The 26153-nt window shown below is 41.9% G+C and overlaps 1 protein-coding gene across 1 annotated transcript; it reads left to right on the top strand.

Moving 5' to 3' along the window:
• The first annotated feature begins 10026 nt into the window (after window positions 1-10026).
• LOC124270339 lies at window positions 10027-20734 on the top strand. The gene is made up of 5 exons (XM_046705387.1): window positions 10027-10299; window positions 16559-16690; window positions 17590-17682; window positions 18987-19130; window positions 20124-20734. Exons 1-5 carry the CDS (start codon window positions 10149-10151, stop codon window positions 20264-20266), a joined length of 663 nt encoding a protein of 220 aa, XP_046561343.1. The 5' UTR covers window positions 10027-10148; the 3' UTR covers window positions 20267-20734.
• Window positions 20735-26153: the final 5419 nt, after the last annotated feature.

Genomic DNA, 26153 nt, shown 5'->3' with positions numbered 1-26153 from the left:
GCCGCACCATTCACTACTAATTCTACAATCTAACATGTTTAGAATTTGACATTCGTTTAAATATTAGGACATTGTATCTTTACAAATCGATCATTAATGTGATGTAATCATTTTAATCACGTCACTCTTTTTCCTTGTTTTTCCAGCTACATGATGTGGGTCTATAAAGAATCGAGTCTGGCCCAGACAATCCAGTGATCAACAGCATGAGCATCGATCTACGCAACTGGGACACGATGATATGTGTCTACCAAGTCAGCGAGCCTGACCACCCTATCCCGTTAGTTAACCTATACGACAATGGGTTGCTGAAGATCAATTCTAACACGGATCTTCACTGGTTTGCAATTATATTAAGAGGACTTGAATGGTGTTTTACGCCACGATCAGCTGTGTGATAGCCCCTGTGTTATGGTCAGTACAGGTCATTGACCCTGGATCAGACATACCATTGACCTATATAGTATTCTAACGTCACCAAACGTCTTCACGTCACTTTGCCGTGCCAGAAACGGGAGTCACTGTTTGGATCTCGCCATGTTTGGGTTTCGTTGTGTTTCCGAACACCTTGTCCGTGCTTGTGACGAACATCCAAGAGGTTAAGGTCGAAAACCTGTGTCACTTTCTTGCGCTGACACTCTGGAATACTGCTCAAAGAGGCGTAAAGCCAGATCACTCGCTCTCAACTCTCTCTTGAATAACCATGTACTATTATTTCATCGACCCATGAAGATCCGGGTTAGAATATTGATCTCCAGTAACCCATGCTTGTCGTAAGAGGCGACTAACTATTAAGATTATGGTATGAGGTTATCAAAGAAGCGGAATTTTTTCAGAAGAAGAAAGAATGGCTTGCCGTTTGCACTCCATGACTTCTACACGTTTTCCATGTGCAGTGGACCATGGTGGCCTATTTCAGTCAGCTATGAACAAGTTATAAAGGCCATATTGAAAATGGAACAATTTACAGTACATGAGTAGAAGTGCAAGGTAAAGCCTTGAGAGAATGCAAACACTACCATCAGCGCTCAAGCAATTATCTCGGATTTTACGCCCTAAAGATCACGTGTATTCAAATCAAGCGTTACGATGAACTGGCGACACAAATGGACGCTCTTGTGTTTGTAGTTTATACTCACATGTTTATACTTCATGTGTCCATGAATCACACATATTAGTCGAACTGTTTGATTTGGATTCTAATAGTTGGTGGGTTACAAAGGATACTTCTTGTTTATTGCACTAAGCGACGTTTCGATGTTGGTTCTTACACCAGGTGGATCGGTGGGATAACCTAGTAGTTAAAGCGTTCGCTCGTCACCCCGAAGACCCGGGTTCGAATCCCCACAATGGTACAATGTGTGAAGCCCATCTCTGGTATCGTCCGCCGTGATATTGATGGAATATTGATGGAATATTTCTAAAAATGCGGTGTATAAATCTGGGGTCCTCACTCACTCACTCACTCACGATTCTTACGTCAAACAACGTTTTATGGAACGTACGGAAGTAAAATACGTTGTGGAAGCCTGCGAGTTAGGCCGGTCGTAAACGTTGGATCATTTTATGGAACGTACGAAAGTGAAATTCTTTGTGGAAGCCTGTGACTTACGACAATCGTAAACCTACGATCTCTTTGTGGGACGTGCCGAATACAGTTCATATCAGAAAATATGTATGCATGTGTTCTTGTTACGGTCGAGATGATAAACCATATCTATTATAAGTTATAGTCTCCTGTAGTAGTTATAAGCTCCTGAAAATACATAACTAGCGATGCGAATCTAAAGACTCTTAGGGTAATATAATTAACATTTTTGTTCATGGGACCTCTAGGTACATTAAGTGAAAAACTTCGCTTATCCTTGACCTCGTAAACAGCACATTGTTTATGACTCAACTGTGTGTCAACGTACTGAGTGGGTGAGTGATGTTTCGAATAGTATACTACTCACACTTTGCTAAGGATCACAAAAATTCACAACTTTACTCAAACGTAGATTTATAATTTGAAATTGTATCCAGTTAAAAATGGATAAATAATAATATGGTAACCCCTCTTTAGGCAAACAGTCACTTTAATCTAGCCTCATTCACTTCATACATGAGTAACCATCAAAATGGTTTTCATGGCACCAATCAACCATTTTGCAAATCATGGAACGAGTCATTGACAAGTACACAACACCTGTCAATAGCAGGTACAGGATCCACAAGATGAATGACCTACTGAAACCTAGGATCCATGCTTACAATAAGCTAAGATGTTTATACCAAATTTGCCCCCACATCATAGTTTTCTGTTGAATCCATGATGTGATCATTAGCAAAGTGTGAATAGTATGTCAAGGTGTGTCAGTTTAATGTCCGAAATATACAAAATGGCGGATGGGTGAGTGAATGTTTTTGGGTGGGTATTGAGTGAGTGAGTGAGTGAATGGATGGGTGGGTGGTTGAGTGAGTGGTTGAGTGGTTGAGTGAGTGAGTGAGCGAGCGAGCGAGCGATTGATTGAGTGAACGAGTGAGTGACTTTGCATAATGTGTCAGGTAAGCCCGGGTGTCATGTGATACCGCTCTCAGACTCTACTGTATGTTGCTGACAAGTCTAGGAACCTAACCGTGGAGAACTGAGATTCGAACCCCCAAATCATAGGTTTCCCTGCACCTTCGATGAATGAACAAGTTGTACCCACATCTCACCCAATCCTACCCACTCCGTTCCCCGCGTGCACATAAATGATGCAGAAAGACAACCTGGGATTAAAACCGCGATCAGCGGATCCTGATACAACTAAGGGACGTACCAAGAATTGCATTACACTGTGCCTTGACGTGAGGAGCTGAAGCCAACATGTAATTCTTTAGCCTCATCGAGTAATATACGTAGTACCCAACCGTCTCTCCGTCACTCGGTCTAATTTCTCTTATCTTAACATCACTGAATGCTTGATAAATGTATTTTTCTTTGCACCGATGCTTGCTTTTATTCTACCCCTTCAAATGTGGATATTTGTACACATAGCGCCTGAACTGCGTTCAGTTGTACTGGTACTATATCGTTCGAGTGACCTGGTTGTTCGCGTAATAGATTATTCAACCCTTTATTAAAGTTCTCCTAATTGTATGGACCAAGTTATTTTCCATGAGGATAAAAACGGTCGGAGAAAGATGTAGCTAGCGTTATGAAAATGATGACGATGTCATATCTGCTGCGGGGGATATTTTACACCACCAATGGAGGCGTTCTATGCCAGTGGGTTCAGACACGCATTGAGTGAGTGTGTGAGTAGGTTTTTACGCCGCTTTTTGCAATATTCAAGCAATATCAGGGCGGAGCACACCAGAAATGGGCTTCACACATTGTACCCATGTGGGGAATCGAACCCGGGTCTTCAGTGGGACGAGCGAACGCTTTAACTGTTATACTACCCCACCGCCCTCAGACACTCAGTAGTGTTTGTATATTGTTTAAGGCCGTACTCAGCAATATTCAACTATATGGTTTAAAAAAATTTGTATTTCCAAAGAAATCTGGATCGGTAAAAAAACAAAATTTGCTTATGTAAATACCTCTGCAGGTAAAGAGCTGAAACGGCTGGTGAGTATCAGAGAGTGTATCAGAGAGTGCTAAACCTAATGTACAATTGCACAAACGGAATCTATAATGTTAGTATTTTGGAGTCAGTGATGTCTGAGCAAAAATATATAATGCAGTTATCCTTACGACAAGAACTTATAATTGCTCAAATCTTTTGCTTTTGACGATAAATTCATGAACTGATTAAGGATGCCCATGTTTGTGGAACTGCTGACTGACTTATAGCCATGAAGTATTGATGTCAGGTCATGCTCATGTATGTAAAAGTTCATAGTCTTTCTGATATTGTCTTATTTGTGGCAGGTTACAAAAATACTTGTATCCTCAAATTGATAGCCACATGTGTAGTCTGGGGTTTCTGATACATGGCGCCTAAACTTATCAGCGTTTAAATCGCTGCAGCGAAGTCTGAGGCGACAGTGGACAATTTGGCAGAAGCGTGCATTAGTTAGTTCATCAGGTAGATTATTACACACGTTGATCGCGCCCGTAAGAAATTATTTGGCATAAAACTGGGTTCTACATTTGATTGTCTGTAAGTTTGATCTATTTCAAGATTATAATTGTTTTTTTAAGAGATTTGAGGTGATATCAGTTTGTTGAGATATTCAGGTAAAATACCATTTTGTAAGATGTAATCAATTTGAAGCGATGTCTTCGTTCTGTTAAAGGTTGATAATTTGCTTCGTTATATATTGTGGCATGTAGGGCTTCCACGGGTACTCGAGTACTCGAGGACGAGTCGGGTTTAGCTGGACTCGAGTCCATTTTCTAGGACTCGAGGACTCGAAAAGGGGAGATAACTCGAATTATTGGGTTACGTTGACAGACTGTCTGCCATGTGCTGAGCATGAGCATCCGTTAACGTCTAATATTAAGATATGATATAACTTTATTATCCCGGAGGAAATTCTTATACATCCAAACTGTCTCAAAATGAATATGTACACAATTCACAAAAATATACACAATATATTTGTATTGAGGAATATGGACTCGTCCGCCTTTTAGGGTACCGGGTACGTTTCTGTATTTTGACTTTGTTTAGGGTACATATCTGTATACAGAAGCGTACCTGGGGTACATATCTGAAGTACCTGTGCCGACAACGACCCCTTCAGCTTTAGTGTTTAGTGTTATGGCGTGTGGTCGGTGTCCTCAGGGAACAGTGTGTTAATTTTAATCCCTTAAAACTTATCTAAATGCAACCTGGAGAAGCTTATTGTTTGTTACATGCACAAAACGAAAGCTATTTACACAATTAAACTGACATGATATAATTCAATTAACCACATAGGTAAAGAGGCTGAATAATTCTAGTTGTTATCACATGGCGATAATTCAAAATATTTGTCGCATTCACGAATACTTGATGGTATGAAAGACTGTCGAGCTCTGTTTGTTTTGAGGGAAGGTAATCGACAGCAGCGTCCAGAAAGAAGTACTTCAAAATGGTGAGATAAAATATGTTAACTATCAAATCTAATTTTAGTTGCCTCTTTGACAATCTGGCGCTCATAGATAAAGGGAATATACTCGAAATTTTGTCGGCAGTATTAACAATTTTGAAAAGTTTGTTTTTGTTGCGATCAGACAGGCCCCATACCAACATAGAAAATTGTAGGTCAACACACTTTGAATAAAGGTTTGATAAAAACTGTCATTACGGTTTTGTCAATGCCTTGACGATAATAAGGTTCAGAATCAGAAATTAGGCCAGTAACAGTGGCGTCATCTGCGAATTTCACAGTAAACAAGTCATTTAATGACAAGTAACAGTCATTGGTATACAAAACGAAGAGTGCGGATGAAAGAACAGTCCTGTGGAGCTCCAGTAGAGGTTGAGAGGAAAGAAGATTGATAGCCATTGACACTGACATACTGAGTTCTATGTACCCTGAATTCTTTAACCCATCTGATAATGTTTTTATTAACGCCTAGATTAAAAAGTTTACTCCTCATAAGGTGTGGCTGTATGGTATTAGTTGTTACAAGTCTGCAGATGAGAGTAAATATTATACATCGTTTGAGATTTCACTTCTTAAAATGATTAGGTAACTATCTTAACAGACATGGAGAACGATACAAAAAACAAATGTATGGGCGTGTCTTGATCTGGATAGTGAAAAGAGAAAAATAACCAAATGCCGCCTGTGCGGTATATCACTGTGTTATGCAGGCAGTACAAACAGTACGATGAAAAAAACACATTTGGCAAGTAAACATCCAAATACGGATTCTGACCAATAGGAAATGTTAGTCACATGACGATATGAAGTCGGAATGAAGTAATTGTTCACTTGTGTGATCGGAACACATGTCATGCCGGTTACGCTATCGTTTGTTTGAAAGGTATGAATTTCGAGTACTCGGGTCCGAGTCGAGTCTCACCCTTCGAGTACTCGAGTCCAAGAAAATGGACTCTTTGAAGCCCTAGTGGCATGGCTAGTACCACGAACTGCCCCACAAATAGTTCTTAGGGTGTCCAAATGCAAATTCTCGAGTAAAAGTGGCGGCGCTCTGTAAATAATCGAGTCTGGACCAGACAATCCAGTGATCAACAATATGAGCATTAATCTACGCAATTTGGGATGCGATGACATGTGTCCCCCATGTCAGCGAGCCTGACCACCCGATCCGGTTGGTCGCCTCTTACGACAAGTACTGAAGACCAATTCAAACCCGGATCTTCACGGGTCAGACACTCAGTATTGTTGGTAGTAGTGCAGGGACCTCGGTAATCTGTCTCCTTGACCTCAGAAAATAGATTAGATAGGAGTCCAACTCAAGTCTAGATTGGTCCACATTGCCTCAGCTCTAGGCTGTAATTGAGGCTCCATTATGGGTTTTGTTTGTAGATATATATTTTTAAATATAGTAAATGTATTTCTGGGTCAAGGCGTCGAACACATCTGACACTGTTAAAACAACATGGGTCGTAGTGGCGTACAAAGCATGGGTGGTTTTATTCTCGCAATGCAACCATGTAAGGCAGAGCAAACAGTTTAAACAGAATCCGACAGACACTACCAGGGGAAGGCGGTGAAGTCAGACTGACACTTTGGCAACAGATAGGCTATATCGCCAATATACAGATCACCTGCTCAAAGGCGCTTTGTTTTTTCCTCGATCATTGGATGTCAGTCTTAAACGGCACAATGTACTGTCCATCTCAACTCCCTGGGGTTCATACAACTCTTGCAGCCACTAGGCGAACGAGTTAATGTGGCTTTCCCATCCTTACGAGGTACCCATTCACAGCTGGGTGGACTGGGACACGTAGTCACGGTATTTTATCCAAGTTTACTGCACGTTGCTGTACCCGCAACTAGGTGTTTGCACGTATTCATGTGGCCAGATACATCATGGGATGTATCTGAAGGAGCTGTATCAGATGGAAACCCGTCCGACCACTCTTTACACCATGCGTTTACGTTGTGGTGAGCCTGGATTCCAAAGAGATATTGTATGTGCAAGTGTATATCTCTTTATGTGAAGTACTTTCGGGGAATATATGCACAAGTATTCTCTTTTTAGTAGAACTGACGGGATTAGCAATGTCACACCTATTTAGATTGCCTCAGGGATAGTTATGACAATCCCAGGTCTCCTTGTCGAATCCTTTTCTAGTGATATAGGTTTGATAGTTGGATTCGTCAAATGCAATACTCACCAGGTAATGACTGGATCGGTCAAGTCACAAGAGGGGGTAGCATTGAGCATCTTTGAGTGAGTTTAGTTTTACGCCGCTTTTAGCAATATTCCAACAATATCACGGCGGGGGACACCAAAAAATGGGCTTCGAATCGAACCCGGGCCTTCGGAGTGACGAGCGAAAGCTGAGCATCTTGTAAGAGATCAGACCTGCACATATCATGGAGACCCGTGAAGATCCGGGTTAGAATTGGTCTTCAGCAACCCACATTTCATCGGTTCCCAATTGCGTAGATTGATGCTCATGGTGTTGCTCACTGGATTGTCTGGTCCATACTCGATTATTTACAGACCCCCGCCATATAGCAGGAAATTGCTGAGTGCGGCGCTAATCAACACACAACCAACGTTGGAATGAAAGCTCGAGACAAGCTACAGTAAACATAATTGCAATGCTTAGTATAAATTTCGCTTGAAGAAAATCTGGCGCTCAGAGCTAAAGCCCGAAACATGTAAAGAGCTACAAATACTTTTGCTGTGCCAGTCATTTCTTATTCCTTTGGGGAAGGTGACTGGACAAGACATTGAGAGTCTTGGCCGCCTCAGTAGACGGAGCATATCTGACAACAGAGCCCACCACTCTCTGTCCTCTCTTAATCGTATATATACTCTCCAAAAAAAGAAACGCATCATGAAAATAGCAATTTCATGTAGCAATGAATTAAAACGTGATTCATTTTACAAAAGGTTTTGCTCTGTTATGAGTTCTAAGGTGTTTATGTATTGAAACATCACAACAAAACTCACCATCCGTAAAATACCCGTATTTAACAGCATGATTTTCAATTTCGGCGTGTAGTGACACAGAATACACAATTCACATGCAATGCACGTGAAAGTTGGGGATCAGATAGTCTCAATGATGGGTATAAAAGGTTGATCGCTGTCTGTCGATTATTCACTGTATTTGCAATATTTTTGACGAACGCAAAATGCCACGTCAAAGTGAAGCCAACCGTCATATCGCCATTGGTTTGCTAGAAGCTGGCCAGTCTCAACGTGCAGTTGCCCGACGCATGAATGTTCACCAAAGCACCATTTCACGGCTCTGGGAGAGATATCGCCGGCAGAATGCGGTTGCAGATGCCCCTGTCAGGGAACTGGCCCTTTAAGTGAAACAGAGGGTTTTTGCTTTGCTGTTCAGGACCAGTCAATTCCGTAATCGCCAAACTGGGAGTCTGAAGAGATTGTCAACATGAAATGGGGACTGTGTGCAATGTGCATTGTATTAGCTGTAACTGTTCAACACCTTGTCAGGGGGTGTCCTTCCTTAGCACAAATATCTTAAACGACACTTACACTGTGGTGAGGGTGTCTACTGTTCTCGGTAAGCTTCGTTAGGTACCTCCTGATCTTTTGACAGAGATCGGGTGTGTGTCCGGGCTCTCCACAAGGGGCACAGCTCTTCTAACACTCTGGGTAAAGCCGAAGACCCGGGTTCGATTCCCCACATGGGCACAATGTGTGAAGCTCATTTCTGGTGTCCCGCGCCATGATATTGTTGCAATTTTGCTGAAAGCGGCGTAAAACTAAACTCACTCACTCACATTCCACAAGGTAAAGCAAACAAATACCGAAATAATCGAACTACAAATATTGACTATTGAATATTTGTCCAAACTCACTCCTTTAAAGCAACATAAAATCTTTCAAACTTTGATAACATCTTTTTTTACCTCGAATAACCGGAGCAACGTCACCGTTCCCTTTCATTGATGAGTTTATATTGACTTGACCACGTTTTTGTTTGCCTGGCCTTGAACACTGACAAAAGCTATGCAGTAAGGCTTGAAAAGGAATTCGCTGATTATAAAATTATACATCATACTTGTACAATGTATTGCTTTTCTCACACAGCCACCGTGGTGATTGAGTATGGCTTTGCGCCTGAGTGAGTGAGTTTACTTACACGCCGTTTTTAGCAATGTTCAAGCAAAGTCACGGCGGGGGACACCAGAAATGGGCTTACCACTTTGTGCCCATGTGGGGAATCGACCCCGGGTCTTCGGCGCGACGAGCGAACGATTTAACCACTGGGCTACCCCACCGCCCCTTTACGCCTCTGTTATATTCCAGTAATATTTCAGATGCTGTATTCGTTGAGAATCGAACCCGGGTCCTTAGCGTGATGAGCGAACACTTTTACCATTACACTAGCACACGACCACTGTAGAGAGTCCAGTGACTTGATATAAGATACAGCGTTAAGAAATATGTTAACGACTAAGACAAGTAAGAGTGAGTGAGTGTTTGTAGCAATATTCCAGCAATATCACGGTGGGGGACACCAGAAATGGGCTTCACACATTGTGTCCATGTGGGGAATCGAACCCGGGTCTTCGGCGTGACGAGCGGGCGCTTTAATCATTAGGCTAACCCATCCCCGAGGAAATAAGACAGAGTTTACCTAAGCAGTTTAGCAAATAATCGTTGCTAACTAGAAGATCACACTCACTTGCCCGAATAACATGTACACTGGGTATCTACAAAAACACTATCACCTCTGAGAGAGGATTTCGACCTACTCGGTCGCTGAAACCACCACTGATATTAAATCCAAATTACATAAACGAGACATACCAGAGTTATCATATATCGTCCAAAGTCAATACACCCACATATTTTTCTGCCTCATGCAATATGTCAAACACCACTCACATAACAAGTATGAACACATAACTTTATATGAAAAGGGTATTCTGTTTGCGCAGCCTTTACCCGTTCAGCTCTTCAGCGCGGTTGCCATGACACCGAATGTTATGCATATTCATAAGTAGACCCGGCAGCGTGCAACAGGTTGTCGTGGACCCCAGTCGCGAGTCGGTATCTGTACGTGATGGCTGGAACCGTGATGATGATGTTGCTCTCCATCCTCCTTGCCTCCCTGACCCTCCCGCAGGTGTCAGGGACGTCGCAGTTGTATGATAAAATCAGAACGCTGATGAAAAACGAGGACTTTCAAAGGACTGTGGCAGAGGTTAAAAGGGGTAAGTTTGAGATGTGTCTTTTATCTTTTTTTTAATTTTCTTGAATTCGATTTTTACGTCTGAAATTTGACCCTTACATGATATGTTTCCTCCATAAACGAAATTTGATATAGGTAGTATCGGATTATCGCGGCTTTTAATGGATTCATGGTATGAGCTGGAAACCAAAGCGACTGAGTTCACAGACCTGTTTATGCCAAATTCAGGAAATTGGTTTTGGTGGTGCCAGTAAGGCCAGGAAGTCAAGTTTAAAGCCGTCCAAGATCTGTAAACTGTATGACGAAGTGGTAGCAAGTGTGGTCATTGTACTCATTGAATGCAGTTATGCACGTTTTGCTTGTTGTTAAACGCCGCACTCAGCAATATTCCAGCTGTATGGCGGCGGTCTGTAAATAATCGAGTCTGGACCAGACAATACAGTGATCAACAGCATCAGCATCGATCTACGCAACTGGGATACGATGACATGTGTCAACCAAGTCAGCGAGCCTGACCACCCGATCCTGTTAGTCGCCTCTTACGACAAGCATGGGTTGTTGAAAAACAATTCTAACCCGGATCTTCACTGGTTTGCAATTATATTAAGAGGACTCGAATGGTGTTAATAACCCTGGACCAGACATACCAGTGGTCGATAGTGTGAGCGCCGCTCACACAACCGGGTGACTCAATCAGCAGTATTAGCAGTATCTCCAAATTCCGCTGTAACCCTTCTATTGAAACACCATTGTGACCATCCCATAAGTACAGCTCCAGCCAGGGGAACAACAAATACCATCTTTTAACGTTGTGACTGGAATGGGAATCGAACCGCCGACCAAACACTCCATCCTACACAGGATGACAGATGACTTTGATGCGGTATGTGACCATGGTCTCGATCCGCAAAGCATTCGTAAAGTTACGACGTGTCCTAACTCGACAGTTTACCATAGGCTTACGGATGTCGTAGCGCTAGGAACGCTTTGCGAATCGGGACCCTGGTTCTTTATCGCGTCGGGGCGGTGGGGTAACCTAATGGTTAAAGCGTTCGCGGACCAAAGGACCTCCGGCATCCACACCCAATGTCAGGCCATTATCGGGTACCACTTAATCAACAATCTATATCAACATTCATTCCCAGTGACACATACTTCAAGTTGCATACCTTACAAACATACAAGTCATTACAAACGCTTTTCTATTCTATTCAAACAATCTTTTATGCTTCCCATAAGTATATATTTGCCACTAGTAAACACTGGCTACATACTTATCAAGCAAGGGTTCTCCAAGCGTAGTTCGAACAGTGCACCTCCGGGCAATATTGCCTCAGGATGAGCAAGCTGGTGCTACGCTTCACGGAATCTATTATTTCCCCTGTTTGCGTGGAACGTGTAAGAGATTGACGGATAGTGGAAAGTCGGTAGTTATGGGTGGGTGAGTGAGTTTGGTTTTACACCGCTTATAGCAACATTCCAACAATATCACGGCGGGGAACACAGGGGCGGATACAGCTTTTTAGAAACGGGGGTGGGCACTATTGAGAAAGAGGGGGATGGGGTTGTGCACACTTCATTTTCATCCGAGTTTCAATGGTCATTTATTAAACTTTCAAGACAAAAGGGGGTTGCGCATCCCCGCACCCACCCAGCCCCAGCCCCCAGTCCCCACCCTCTCTCTCTGTCTGTCTGTCTCTGTCTCTGTCTGTCTGTCTGTCTCTCTCTCTGTGTCTCTCTCACGGTTTTGCGTTATTTACCAAATTACCCAAATGTGGAATGAAGGGCTAAGGCTAGTTGGTATGTAATGTTATGTCTTCATTTCTCATGTAAATGGGGCGGTGGGGTAGCCTTGTGGTTATAGCGTTCGCTCGTGGCGTGACGTAACTGACGCAGCGCCGTGACCGAATGGCGTTGTGCGCTTTCCATTGTTAAACGTCATTGTAAACCAAAAGTCACTGTGTTCTTTAATCTGATTGGTTGAAAAACATGATCAAATGGTATTCGATTCCCGGAAATTCGCTGCGTATTAATACATTCAAACATCGCAAACACCATTGTATTGTCCAAGATATTTTTTATGGATTAAACTTCTTTTTTAATTTCTCTCACGTTTCGAGACCATTCCAGGTCCCTTCATTAGGTGAACACTGATGAAGGGACCTGGAATGGTCTCGAAACGTTGTGAGAGAAATTAAAAAAGAAGTTTAATCCACAAAAAATATCTTGGACATCAATGTACAACTTCTAAATGCCACTGAAAGACATCATTCTACCATGAATCAAGAAAATACTAGATTCTGATTGGTTGTTCAGAAAAATCAGACGGCATCAATTGTGGATTGACGCTCATCTGATTGTAAGGCCGCTTCACCGCGCATTAACAAATCTTATTGTGAGAACTACTTCCGTTTGACCACAATGATGGCGGATCATAACAACAACTCCATGGATTTTGACGCTGACTTTCGAATTTTCCACACAGGCAATTGGAAATTTTTGGATTAAAAATGCGTTTGTTTTCATTGCGCTTCACTGCGCACGTATAGAACACTGCCGCACTACTTCAGCTTGACCACCAACATGACTAATATCAACACAACAGACGTGATGGAAATGCTGATAAAACATTTATTTAAACTCGAAAAATACAGTTATGTGATTTCCCCAACAATTATGAGGGAACCTCACTATCATATTACCTTCTATTATAAAAATATTCAAACTCAATTACAATACACAGCCCCAAACATAAACAAAACAATATCTAACAAATAAATCAGAAAGCCTTGTAAAAATACATCCCTATTTATACAAAATATGCAGCAAAACATTAGTAAACATTTACCTACCTGGTAAATATTTACCTACCTGGTAAATGGTATATTTAATTCCGTTTAGAATGGGAAATTTGCAAGATAGATCTAACGGTCTGGCGAAACACCACATTTATGCCACTCATAGTCATACTCCATCATATCCCGTTACATCGTTCACAAAATAATTCTGCTCTCTGCCAGTTTCCCCGCAAGGTTGTCACTGTTATGTTCATCTACTTTGAAAAACGCTTGGACACAGTCCAGTCCCAAACGATGAAAACAAAGTTCCAAGGAATCACAAGTTAGTCGCATGTACAATAAGCAGCAGTACTGTCACTCTTTTGTCGCATGCCGGGGTGGAGGCAGTACGTGAAATCATGATCGGCCGGTCATAAAAATCAACAGTCTTTGATGAGTTACAGGTCGTAGGTTGATCAGGAAAGGATCTATTCTTCGATTCTGCAGGGTTCAGATTCAACTGTCAGTCAAGTATTGTCCACTGTCACTTCAAATTTCAACCTTTCGCAAAATGTAAACAACACTGGCTCGTCCGCCATTTTAAACTGTTGCGTAACTGTCTACTTCCAAGAAAATAAGTAGGTCAGACGATTCCATTATAGTGTGGCCAGGGGGGTACAGTTTCACGGCACACAAAACAATAGGCTGGTTTTAGTCGTGTGGAGTTGGGATGGGGAAAAACAAGATCTCGGGTATTACCTAATTGCATTGAATAAACAGTAGTTTGATTTCTTTGGACAGAATATTGTTAGGTTGTAAAGAACGGCATCTACCGCTCCCTTCACAGACGAGTTCAATTCGCCTCTCGCCCCATGCCGGATTACGCAGTGTCTTCCGCAGAGCGAGGAAGTTCGATTTTAAATGGGTGATGATTGATGGCGATAAATATTTCAATTGAAATCGGTTCCAATTGAAATTTAGTCGCCATGACGTAAAGTCGGAATGACGTCACAAATGTAAAGCAGTTCCAGATGGTACTAATTGTATACGTCGTCAGCTTTGATGAGACATTGCCGTAAACGGAATGACGTCACAAATGACATTTGGTACCATGGAGACAGCCGAACCCGTACTGATGACGATGTACTCGATGTCAATGAGTGCAGACACAAAAACGTGTGTGGACCTTTTGGTTTACTTTTGTGTTTACAGTGTCGATAAACATCATATGTTGGCCAATTTCCGGGTGTTATTGAGTATTTGAAGCACGGGAATTCATTTGGAACCGACGGCGTCTCAAATAAATTCCCGTGCTTCAAATACTCAGTAACACCCGGAAATTGGCGAACACATGATGTTTATCTCCTAGGCGATCACCGTGAGAATTTTTAAGATATGTCCTTAATGCGGCCGTAAAATACTTCGTTATCCACAATGATTTCTGGAACTAAGTGATATCTGGGGTATCGCGTTTGAGAAGGCGTCAAAATTGCTGAATTTTTCTCGATTGCATTTCTTAAATATTTTTGTTCACTTTTTTTATAAAATGTGGATTCCTGAGATTCGTTGTATTCGAATGATCAACAAAATCTCGTTCCATAAAGCAATCTCAATGTTGCGACTATTTAGTCTGCAGAACAACGTGGTTGTAGTGTTATGATCGCCTTTACGCTAAAATCACTTTGTGAAACGTGGCCGAGTAACCTATACGAGTGGACTATTATAAATCGGGTGGAGCTACTGGGTGACCGGACTCATTCGGTTGATCGCTTCTCATGCTTTCAGACAATGGTTTTCCTGGTTCAGACCTGACAATTTCTAGATGCATGAGTGAGTGAGTGCGTTTAGTTTTACGCCGCACTCAGCAATATTCCAGCTATATGGCGTCGGTCTGTAAATAATCGAGCCTGGACCAGACAATCCAGCGATCAACAGCATGAGCATCGATCTGCACAACTGGGATACGATGACATGTGTCAACCAAGTCAGCGAACCTGACCACCCTTTTGCGACAAGCGAGCGAGGGAGAGAGAGCGAGAGCGAGAGAGAGAGCGAGAGAGAGAGCGATAGCGAGATCGAAAGCGAGGGAGAGATTATTCGCTTAATGGCCTCATGGCCCAGAGTACAAAAAATACATGTTTGTTTGTTTGTTTGTGCGCATACAATACAGACACATAAACATAATGCATCAATAGATAGCAGTCAGACAGGTAGATTTCTCTTCAGATAGATTGCTAGGCTTTTAAACACATTCATATTTTTTGTACATAACAACTGCTTAAACTTAAATGCAACTGGATGTATATGATAATACCCGGGAATAAGTTGCATCCTACTTGTATGGTAGTAAGGACATACTAATAGAAAGTGGTATTCATCTTCTACGACATCAAAATGACACTTGCTACATATTGCTATAGTATCGTCTACATTGTCTTTATTGAAAAGCAACTGTTGGACACCCAATTTGTGCGATAAGCAACGAAATTTACATAAAATGCGCCTCAAGTCTCTATTAGTGTACAACGCTGTTATATACACTTCTGTTTCCAAAACTGTCTTGTACGGTGAATAAATTTTAAGAAAGGAACTACTACCAATATCACGTTTGGAAACAGATATGCTTGCAGCGTTGCTTAAACGTTGTCATAAATACATCTACGTCGCCAAAGTCTTGTGTAATCCACACAAAAGAGAATCCAAATTTAAACAATAGTGAACGAACATTAGAGACCCAGTTGACATTTCCATTTTCATTAAGACTTTAAGCATTTCATAACAAGCTCGAGGATACCTATGGCTACTCATTCTCACTAGTCTGTTTGCAGTGAAAACGTACCGATGAATTTCACTTCAAAAGTAAATCAAATAAAGTGAAATTAAGACTGCGAATCCACATTCAAATCGCTATTATTGGTTTGTATTACAAGGGGGCAAGAGCTGTAGTCATGGTAGTTGCAACAGTGAAACAAATGCACGTGCGGTTCGTGCTGAGCGTTAACTTAGACCAACTCTACTTGTTTTCGGTGTTTCATTCAATGTGCATAGACCCTTGTAATACAAACCAATAACAGACATTTGAATCTATGATCGTTTGTTGAACAACTTTTATCCTAAGTTGAATAAATTTCTGAGATTTAAATGTTCAGTTGGCAAGGTAAAATTATGAGGATTCGCAACATTAATTTCATCTTATTCGATTTACTTTTTTGTTTAAATTGACATTCATCGGTACGTTTTCACTGCAAACAGACTATAGTCTACACCAGTACCTGATACAACGGCTAAAATAATTAACAGACATTTGATATCTGCCCAACTCCAATTTGGACAAGCATGGGTTACTGAAGATCAATTCTAACCCTGATCTTCATGGGGAACAAGTATGAGTTATCTTCGGTTACCTACCAGGCAGGTTAATATCAAGTTATTCGGTATAGGACGAAATGTGCGAGACAGACTAAGCGGAGGTTGAAGTCTATCAATATGTTGGTGGCTTTTCAGATATGGACGCCGAGGAGGCAGAGCGAGAACTAAAGGAGAATAAAGAGGAGCGCTTATTAACGCAGCTGAGGACGTTGCTGAGCCCTGACGACGCCGACGACGATGAACCCTCGGAACGTGAATATGACGATGGTATAGCATGTGCGAATGTCTTTTTTTACTTCAGTATTATTCTTTCATTAAAACATTCATTGAGTAACTTTAGCGAGGGGCGGTGGGGTAGCCTCATGGTTAAAGCGTTCGCTCGTCACAACAAAGATCCGGGTTCGATTCCCCACATGGGTGCAATGTGCGAAGCCCATTTCTTGTGTCCCCTGCCGTGATATTGCTGGAATATTGCTGAATGTGGCGTAAAACCCAACTCACACGCACACAATAACATTAGCGAGGACATTAGACAAGATATATTGAAGCTATGAGTGAGTGATTTGGGTTTTGAGCCGCTTTTAACAATATTCCACCAATATGACGGCAGGGGACTCCAGAAATGGACTTCACACATTGTACCCATGTGGGGAATTGAACCCTGGTTTTCGGCGTGGACGCCATAAAAACCTATGACGAAACATACTAGTTCTGTCTTCTCCAATATATACTGAACACAATGAACGCATCAGGCGAAAGAAAATATACGCTTGAAAAATGTATATGCCCCAAACGTCAGGCTGAAAACAGATTCCTAAACACTTCAAACACTAGCCCCTTAAAACAACGGCACATTATATACATCACCATTGAATAAGGGGCGGCTGGGTAGCCCAATGGTTAAAGCGTGGGCTCGTAACGGCGAAAACCCGGGTTCGATTCCCCAAATGGGTACAATGTCTGAAGCCCATTTCTGCTGTCTCCCACCGTGATAGTGCTCGAATATTGCTAAAAGCGGCGTCAATGCTTTCTCACTCACTCACCACTCACCATTGAATAACCATTTCTGTGTATTATATTTTTAAGTCATCAAATATAGGCGTATACCTGTTTTTGCACGGCACTGTATGTCATCTTGTTAATTTATTTTGACTCTTCTATTTTAGACTCCCCGTATAGACGGTTGGTGGACTTCCTGCAGAAGAGAGATTCGAAGGATGAGGACTGGTTTGATACCAAACCACCACTAAGCACGATAGGTAGTTTCAGCTGCTAACAACAGCCTTCTGTTTTCCATCCTGGGTTATGCAGTGGTTTTTTTAATTCATTCTGTTGAGAAAAATGGAGCACGATGGGTACGTTCAGCTATCAACAACGCTACTTCAGCGCAGCCTTAATAAGAGTGCAGAGTATTTATAACGCCCCTATCCAGGATTAATATCCTGCTCGAAGCGCACAATCAGCATAATCCAAGCTGTCTGTGAGACGCTGGAAGATTAATAGTCACATTACTTATCCCACCGGGTACCCATTTTCTGTTTGGTGAACGGAGGCAACTTTGAACAAACTCACTTGCCTGAGGTGAGACCACATATATCACATGTGCTTCGTTATGGGGCAGCATAGAAGTCCGAGAAACTCTCCAGAGTCAAGCTACCAAACACGTCCACTCATCTAATGACCCTCCGCGCTCAAAGCTGCTTATCTTTAACTGATTTGTGATCTGAGCTCTATGCACAGGACCTTACGCCAGCGCAGGCTTGTTTTTCATCATCTGCTCTCAGTGTATTATATATCCATTGTGATGCATACGATGGACCTATCATAACTTCAATCCGATTCTGAATGTGTTTTCAATGACAAGGCTTTTAACAATGCCGTAAATCAAATTACACTGTACGTTTGGAATTGATTGGATCGTAAAATGGGGCGAAACGTTTGTATTCGGTGGACACAATGGTCATTTTGTACAAACAGATCCTAAACGATTGAAACAGTTTTGACTGAAAGATAGTAAATCCATGATGACATTATTAAATACTTTTTTAAAATTAACACATATTCCCGAAATAAGAAACACATATTCCCGACAAAAGATTCGATATTAGTGTGTTCATGAGTGATAACATATTACAAACAGAACAACTGCTGACTTTATATTTCACTGGACTTCGGCCCGGCATAAATAAGATAGGAGTTACGATGACTTGTACTTTGGCTAGGTTAGTTCTACTTTTGTGGTATACCTCCACCCACACCATTAAGCTTTCACCGCAAATCACGGGTATGTCTCTATGGTTACATTTGTCTTATGCATTTCGGCGTTGTTGCTATACATTTGTATTTTATAAATCGACATCAATGATTTGTACCAAATGGTATCATACCCATCGTTAATGTATTTTTGGATTCAATGTTTTGCATCAATACACGATCACGTGTGTTACTGGTATTGGAATTCGTATCAATGGTAAGATATGATGAATCTTTGCCGGCCATACATAGAGTCTTTATCACAACCCATACTTCCATTGAATTAACTTCATTGTGTTTTCTCTTCCAGCTGATGATTGCTATTTACGGAATCACTACCAGACCCTGTGGCCGAAAGATTGCAATTATTACTTGAAAAAAAAGGACGAGGGATGCTTGGGTTTCTGCAATAATTGGCTGAGCAAGCTTAAAGAGAAATACAGCTTACCAGACGGTGAGCAATAGAAGAAGTTGCACATGGTTGGTTAGAGGACCAGTTGCGCATGGTCGGTTAGCTAATCAGTTGCACATGCTTGCTTAAAGTGACAGTTTTCACTTTCCTGGTTGGAGTACCAGTTACACATTGTTGGTTAGAGGACCAGTTACACATGTTTGGTTATAGGACCAGTTACACATGGTTGGTTATAGGACCAGTTACACATGGTTGGTTAGAGGACCAGTTACACATGGTTGGTTAGAGGACCAGTTGCACATGGTTGGTTAGAGGAACAGTTGCACATGGTTGGTTAGAGGAACAGTTGCACATGGTTGGTTAGAGGAACAGTTGTACGTGGTTGATTAGAGGAACAGGTGCACATGCTTGGTTAGAGGACCAACTGCATGCGGTTGGTTAGAAGACCAGTTACACATGCTTGGCTAGAGGACCAGTTGCACATGGTTGGTTATGGACCAGTTGCACATGATTGGTTAGATGAGCAGTTAAACATCCTTGGTTAATGCAGCAGTTGCACATGAGAGTTCAGCAAACCAGTTGCACATGGTTGGTTAGTGCAGCACTTGCACATGAGTGTTCAGCAAACCAGTTACACATGGTTCGTGAGTGCAGTTGCACATGAGTGTTCAGCAAACCAGTTACACATGGTTGGTTAGTGCAGCAGTTGCACATGAGTGTTCAGCAAACCAGTTACACATGGTTGGTTAGTGCAGCAGTTGCACATGAGTGTTCAGCAAACCAGTTGCACATGGTTGGTTAGTGCAGCACTTGCACATGAGTGTTCAGCAAAACAGTTGCACATGGTTGGTTAGATGTACATATATGTTACGTAGTGTGTGTATAAACAGCCTTCACAGTAGATGCTGAAGTCCTAGTAGTTGCTGAGACCGCAGTCTATGATACGGTCCTGACAAAACACCAAAGCAACCACCACTCGCCTTTCTTAAGTAGCCAATCCCTAACCATGTTGAGATACGTTCGCGTCTGTTTCAGATTGTCGGTTTGACAACAAGTATTCGGGGTCGTCCTGCGAGTCAAAAATTGGCGAAGGTGCAAAGAAGGATTGTTCGATTTGTAGTAGAGGTTACTTCTACCCCAACTGCTGCGGCTCCTGCAAACGGAGCAAATGTGTGTGAAGCGGAAGTGTCAAACAGAGTTACTCCCCTTCCCGCTGAACACGACCAAACTTTCGTGTCCTTCCGGGAGAAGATGGTACATTACGGAGAGACTCGAGTAGTGTCGTAATTGTTGTAAAAGAAGTCACGAATTCCGGCGTCATTGTAGTGTTTGAAATTTCTTTCTTTCTTTTTTCTTAAATAGAGGGTGCCTGCTTTGAATTAAATTAGACTATGAACGCCAGTAAAAAGAAATATAATCTGAGGTTCAGATATGTTTCTTTGTGGGTTGAAATGATTTATGACATTGTTTTGATATACCATGCTTCGATGTCAGGTCAAAGGACATTTAATAGTCATGTTCGAGCGCCTTTTGTAAAGATCATTCGCCCATATCGTGCATATATATTTTGTTAAGTGCTCATGTATAGGGTACCTATGTTATTATCAATATCTTCGTAGCAATAAAAAATTGTAGATGAAAACATAGTTGTGTCGGGTATTGTAAACTGTTAGGCTCTCAAGAATTAGGTTGTCTGGGTTCGAATCCCAGTCTGCACCATACACGTGTTTGTTGGTGCCCCAAGGCGTAGTCAAAGTCTCCGAACATCGTCACTGTGAACGTCGTGACATAACCTAACAACCTACTCACTCACTCACTCACTCACATCCATCCAGTATCAGCATCGAAACAATTAATTCATTTTGTGATTAATTAATCAATTGTTACATTTCAAAACCTTACCTTTCCAATCATAACAGTATCATTTATAGCACATTAACTTAGATATTATCATCACGAATACTTCCAAACGGATTACATATCCTGTTTAAGCGATGTACTTGTGCCTCGACTTTCCCCATAATTTTTTGTCATATATTTGACAATAGAAAAAAATAGTTTTCATCTTCAGTGGCACTACAGCGAGCAGATTACCTTGATATCTTTCACATCAAACAGACCTTTGTGATATTTTTTTCAGTTCCAAGTAAACTGATGTACAAAAGAAACTATACACCTGATGTTTTGGGATTATTTTCCAAAAACAACGTAATACGCACACAATGTTTGTAACTTGATTTGTAGGTCACAAACGAAAAACCTTTTCAAAATATTTAAGCTCTGTTTTGAAAATAATTCCAACACACTAGGTGTGTACTTTCTTTTTGACGTCAGTTTAGTAAAACCAATACATACACTCTTCAAAAATAGAAATGCATAGGCCAACAATAAGGAAATGTATTAACCGTATTTACATATACATAAGACGATTAAGCTTGAACATAGATGAATGAAATTCAACACAGAGGTGAACATATGTATTGTTGTCATTGTCAGCATTAAGTCAGTTCACTCACTGCACATGTGTGGACACAAGGGGGCGTTCAGGTCAGTACCTGGTGACACCACCCCTTGCAGCTGTCACAGCTCGACACCGCCTTGGAAGGGATTGCACAAGTCGTCGGATTTTTGCTTGGGGAATTCTTCACCATTCCTCCTGCAATGCGTTGGCAAGTTCTGCAAGTGTCTGAGGACGATGGAGACGTTTACGGACGCGTCAGTCAAGTTCGTCCCATAGATTGGTTGAGATCAGACGATTTGGAAGGCCAGAGAAGGACACTGGCGAGATAGGCACCTGTTACACAAGCGTGTGGGGTCGAGCGTGGTCATGTTGAAACAGATCACTCTCATCCTGGCTAACTATGATACAACAAATGTGACGATGATGTATTTAATACATGTATCATGGTTGAGTTTTGGACCTTTAATTACCCACTCACTCACTCACTCACTCACCCATACAACTTTGTGGTTTGGATCTTTAATAAAAAGTTATTCGGCAATGGTTTTTGGTTAAGGATCATTTGAATAATGTTTATATTTTTGGTCAAATCCAATATTAAAATGTCTACACACTTTTCTTTTGCCAGGCAGCTAATCAAATGACGAACTATGCCATTTATAACATAGGATTTCATTTTATCGCTTAGCAGACTGTGCGTCATGGTATATACCGATTTTTTGCATCGAACTAGACACTGGCCCACCTAGTCCATACAGACAAGTGGTGGTGGGGTAGCCATGTGGTTAAAGCGTACGTTCTTCATGCCGAAGACCAGGGTTCGACTCCCAACATGGGTACAATGTGTGAAGCCCATTTATAGTGTCCCCGCTGTGATATAGCTGGAGTATTGCTAAAAGTTGCGTAAAACCAAAACTCACTCACTCTCCATGCAGACGAAAAGTGTGCTGGCAGCGGCGTTGGACAATAATCACTCATTCGTTCACCAGCTATTCATTGTATTATCAGGGAGAATTTCGGATACAACTAAGTGATATAACTTTAATTTGATATAACCACCTTGATTCTATAAACTATTCGTACTGCATTGTGAGTATTCTATGTTTTAGGTAAAACGGACTAATTTTACAGCATTGATATAACTCCAAATTGAAGATCCGGTTTAGAATTGGGTACTTATTTTCAAAAGTACTCCTTAAAAAAAATGAAAACTTTACCGAGACCTTGAAACGATGTAACAATTTCTAACCCTCTGAAAATCCTGGCTAGAATTGATCTTCAGCAACCCATTCTTGTGGTGAGAGCCGACTAAACGGACCCGGTGCTCATTCTCGCTGGCTTGGTTGACACATGTCATCGTATCCCAGTTTCGTAGATCAATGCGCATGATGTTAATCACTGGATTGTCTGATCCTGACTCGATTATTTACAGTTAATCAACAAACGAGCAACTCGACCAGGCATCATCACTACCAAAACTACAGCATGGAGTCAGGATGGTATCCATTAGAAGCGTACATAAAATCTCTTAACTTGTCAACGCATTGCGGGCAATCTTCCCGTGTGTTTGTCAAATTCGTAAAACGAGAACTATGAAAACACATTGTTAATTAATATCGTTTGAGTATGCGGCGTAAAACAAGATATCCTATCTCGTTTTTCTGTTGCTGTTCATGTTAGCAAAGCACTATTGTAAGAAAGAATCTTCTTATGTTGATATAAGTTGTTTAACGCTGTTTAATGTTCCAGCTATATGAAGACGAGTACAGGGATTGTTTACTGGTCAACGCCGGAGATTCGGAGGTCAGATATCAAGACGTATATTTGTTATTGATTGTTCTTCAACGCTGCTGTCTGAGATATCCAAGATTTATGATGGCGATCTTAAAACTTGCTCATTTGTTGAGAGGGTAGAGGGGAAAATGGGGTAGCCTAGTGGTTAAAACGTTCGCTCGTCACACCAAAGACCCGGGTTTGATTCCCCATATGGGTACAATGTCTGAAGCCCGTTTCCCTCTCAGTGATATTGACGGAATATTGCTAAAAGCGGAGTAAAAACTCACTCACTGTTAACGTAACAGTCTTCAACATTCCGGTTTTATGACAGCGTCTATTAAATATCCTAATCTTGACCACACGATCAAGTGACTGTTTGTTTGTTGTTGTTTGTTTGTTGTCGTATTTAGCAATATTCTCATGTAATTAATCGAGTATTGACCAGACAATCCAGTGACTGATATCATGAGCAACAATGCACATCTGGTGTGCGATGGCAGAAATCAACAGATTCTCCGAGCATTATCTCCCGATAAACTCAGGCGCTTGGAATACGCTTTTACAGATTAACCCAGAATTTGTCACGAGGATGAGATCGGTTCTGTCGCTGCAGGCGATGTCTGCCCACGCATGTCGTCCACCACCATATCGATCGTCGTTGTTGCAGTAATGACTCAGTATTGTTGTGAAAGCCGCGACTTGTCTCTGATCATAGTGTCACGCCAGTGTTTGTTCTTTACAGTGAGTGAGGGGCGGTGGGGTAGCCTAGTGGTTAAAGCATTGGCTCGTCACGCCGAAGACCCGGGTTCGATTCCCCACCTGGGTACAATGTGTGACTCCCATTTCTGGTGTCCCCCGTCGTGATATTGCTGGAATATTGCTAAAAAGCGGCGTAAAACCATACTCACTCACTCACTTTACAGTGAATGAGTATGGTTTTACGCCTCTTTTAGCAATATTCCAGCAAAATTCCAGCAATATTCCAGCAATATCGTGGCGGAGGTACACATGTTCTTTACAGAGACAATCAGCAAAATATTCCAGCCATATGACGGCGTCTGTGAAGTAATCGAGTCTGGACCAGACAATTAAGTGACTTTTTGTGTGTTGTTGAACGCCGTATTTAGTAACATTCCAGCCGTATGTAACTAATCGAGTCTGGAAAAGACAATCCCGTGATTGACATCACAGACAACGATCTGCGCAGTTGGGTTGATTTGTTGGTTTTTAACGCCGCACTCAGCAATATTCCAGCTATATGGCGTCGGTCTGTATATAATCGAGTCTGGACCAAACAATCCAGTGATCAACTTCATGAGCATCGATCTACGCAATTGGGATATGATGACACGTGTCAACCAAGTCAGCGAGCCTGACCACCCGATCGCGTTGGTCGACTTTTACGACAAGCATGGGTTACTGAAGACCAATTCTAACTTCACACCTCTGTTTGTCGACTTTTAACATTTAGTCAAAGAAAGTTATTTGATTTAAAAACATATAACTACAAAATATTAATTGTTCCTCTTCATCAAACCAGCTTCTAAATGCCACTGAAAGATGATAAACAATATGAATCATAATCCAAATAAAAACTAGAACGCTTCCGCTCAGCCACAGAGATGGAACGATCGAGAGTTGCCAAATCATTGTAAAAATGAGTTGGATTCATTTTTAATGCATTCTCCGAGACCAATAGACAGACTGAAGCGTGGGCAGCTGAAGGCGAGTTCCACCATGGATCCTCTGGGAGAAGCAGCTGCCAGACCCAGGGACAACTCTGATCTTACACGTTTCTGAGATTAGTGGTTTATCTTAATGTCATTTGCCGACCCATTCTGATCCATGCAGCCGATTAACGCAGTGCAGTATCTCGATCGCCTCCAGGAATGCAATGGTTGTACGCGATGGCTATTCACATCTGTCACTTGACGCTGTGATCTTTATGCATATGGTTCTTTACTGTCTGAGGTGGTTTATCAGTACCTCGATAATGCAGTTTGTCTGTGTAATTTCCATAATCGTGAAATGATACAGTCCGATTTTGTGGAGATCTTAGCAATCATTCGGAATGAGTCAAGTCTCAGATTGTCATTTGAGCGCTACTGTCTTGCAGTGACTCATCATGGTGTTTCTGGGGCGGTGGGGTAGCCTAGAGGTTAAAGCGTTCGCTCGTCATGCCGAAGTCCCGGGTTCGATTCCCCAAATGGGTAAAATGTGTGAAGCCCATTTCTGAAGTCCCCCGCCGTGATATTGCTTGAATATTGCTAAACACAGAGTAAAATCAAACTCACTCACTCACTCATGGTGTCTCTGTTTGTTTGCTTTCTTGCTTACCTGCCTGTCCAGTTCGGCCTTTTCAGTTCGAGTCTGGAAGAGACAAACCAGTGACCTGTATCATGAGCATCGATCGTCGGGGTACGATGACACGCTGACGAACAAGCCTTGACCAGCATGGTTTGCTGGTACCAATTCCTGTCGGCGTCAGGCCAAGTTGGCAGCCGCATATATAACGTTGCTGATGCGGCTTAAAGTAACATTCACTCACTCACTCACTCACTCAGCCGCCATGATGACTACTATACCCACTAGACACAAACATCCCATCATCCTTTTACATGAGAGTGAGTGAGTGAGTATGGTTTTACGCCGCTTTTAGCAATATTCCAGCAATATCACGGCGGGGGACACCAGATATGGGCTTCCACTTATATTAGACAGGACGTAGGGTAGCCCAATGGGTAAAGCGGTCGCTCGTCACGTCAAAGACCCGGGCACGCTTGCCAGCATGTGTACAATGTGTCCAGCCCGCTTCTGGTGTCCCCCGT

The sequence above is a fragment of the Haliotis rubra genome, unplaced genomic scaffold (assembly GCF_003918875.1).
Source record: "Haliotis rubra isolate DU_JTF1 unplaced genomic scaffold, ASM391887v1 Scf151, whole genome shotgun sequence".
Lineage (NCBI taxonomy): Eukaryota > Metazoa > Mollusca > Gastropoda > Lepetellida > Haliotidae > Haliotis > Haliotis rubra.
Note: the sequence above shows the minus strand (reverse complement) of the source record. Positions and strands in the feature narration are given on the sequence as shown.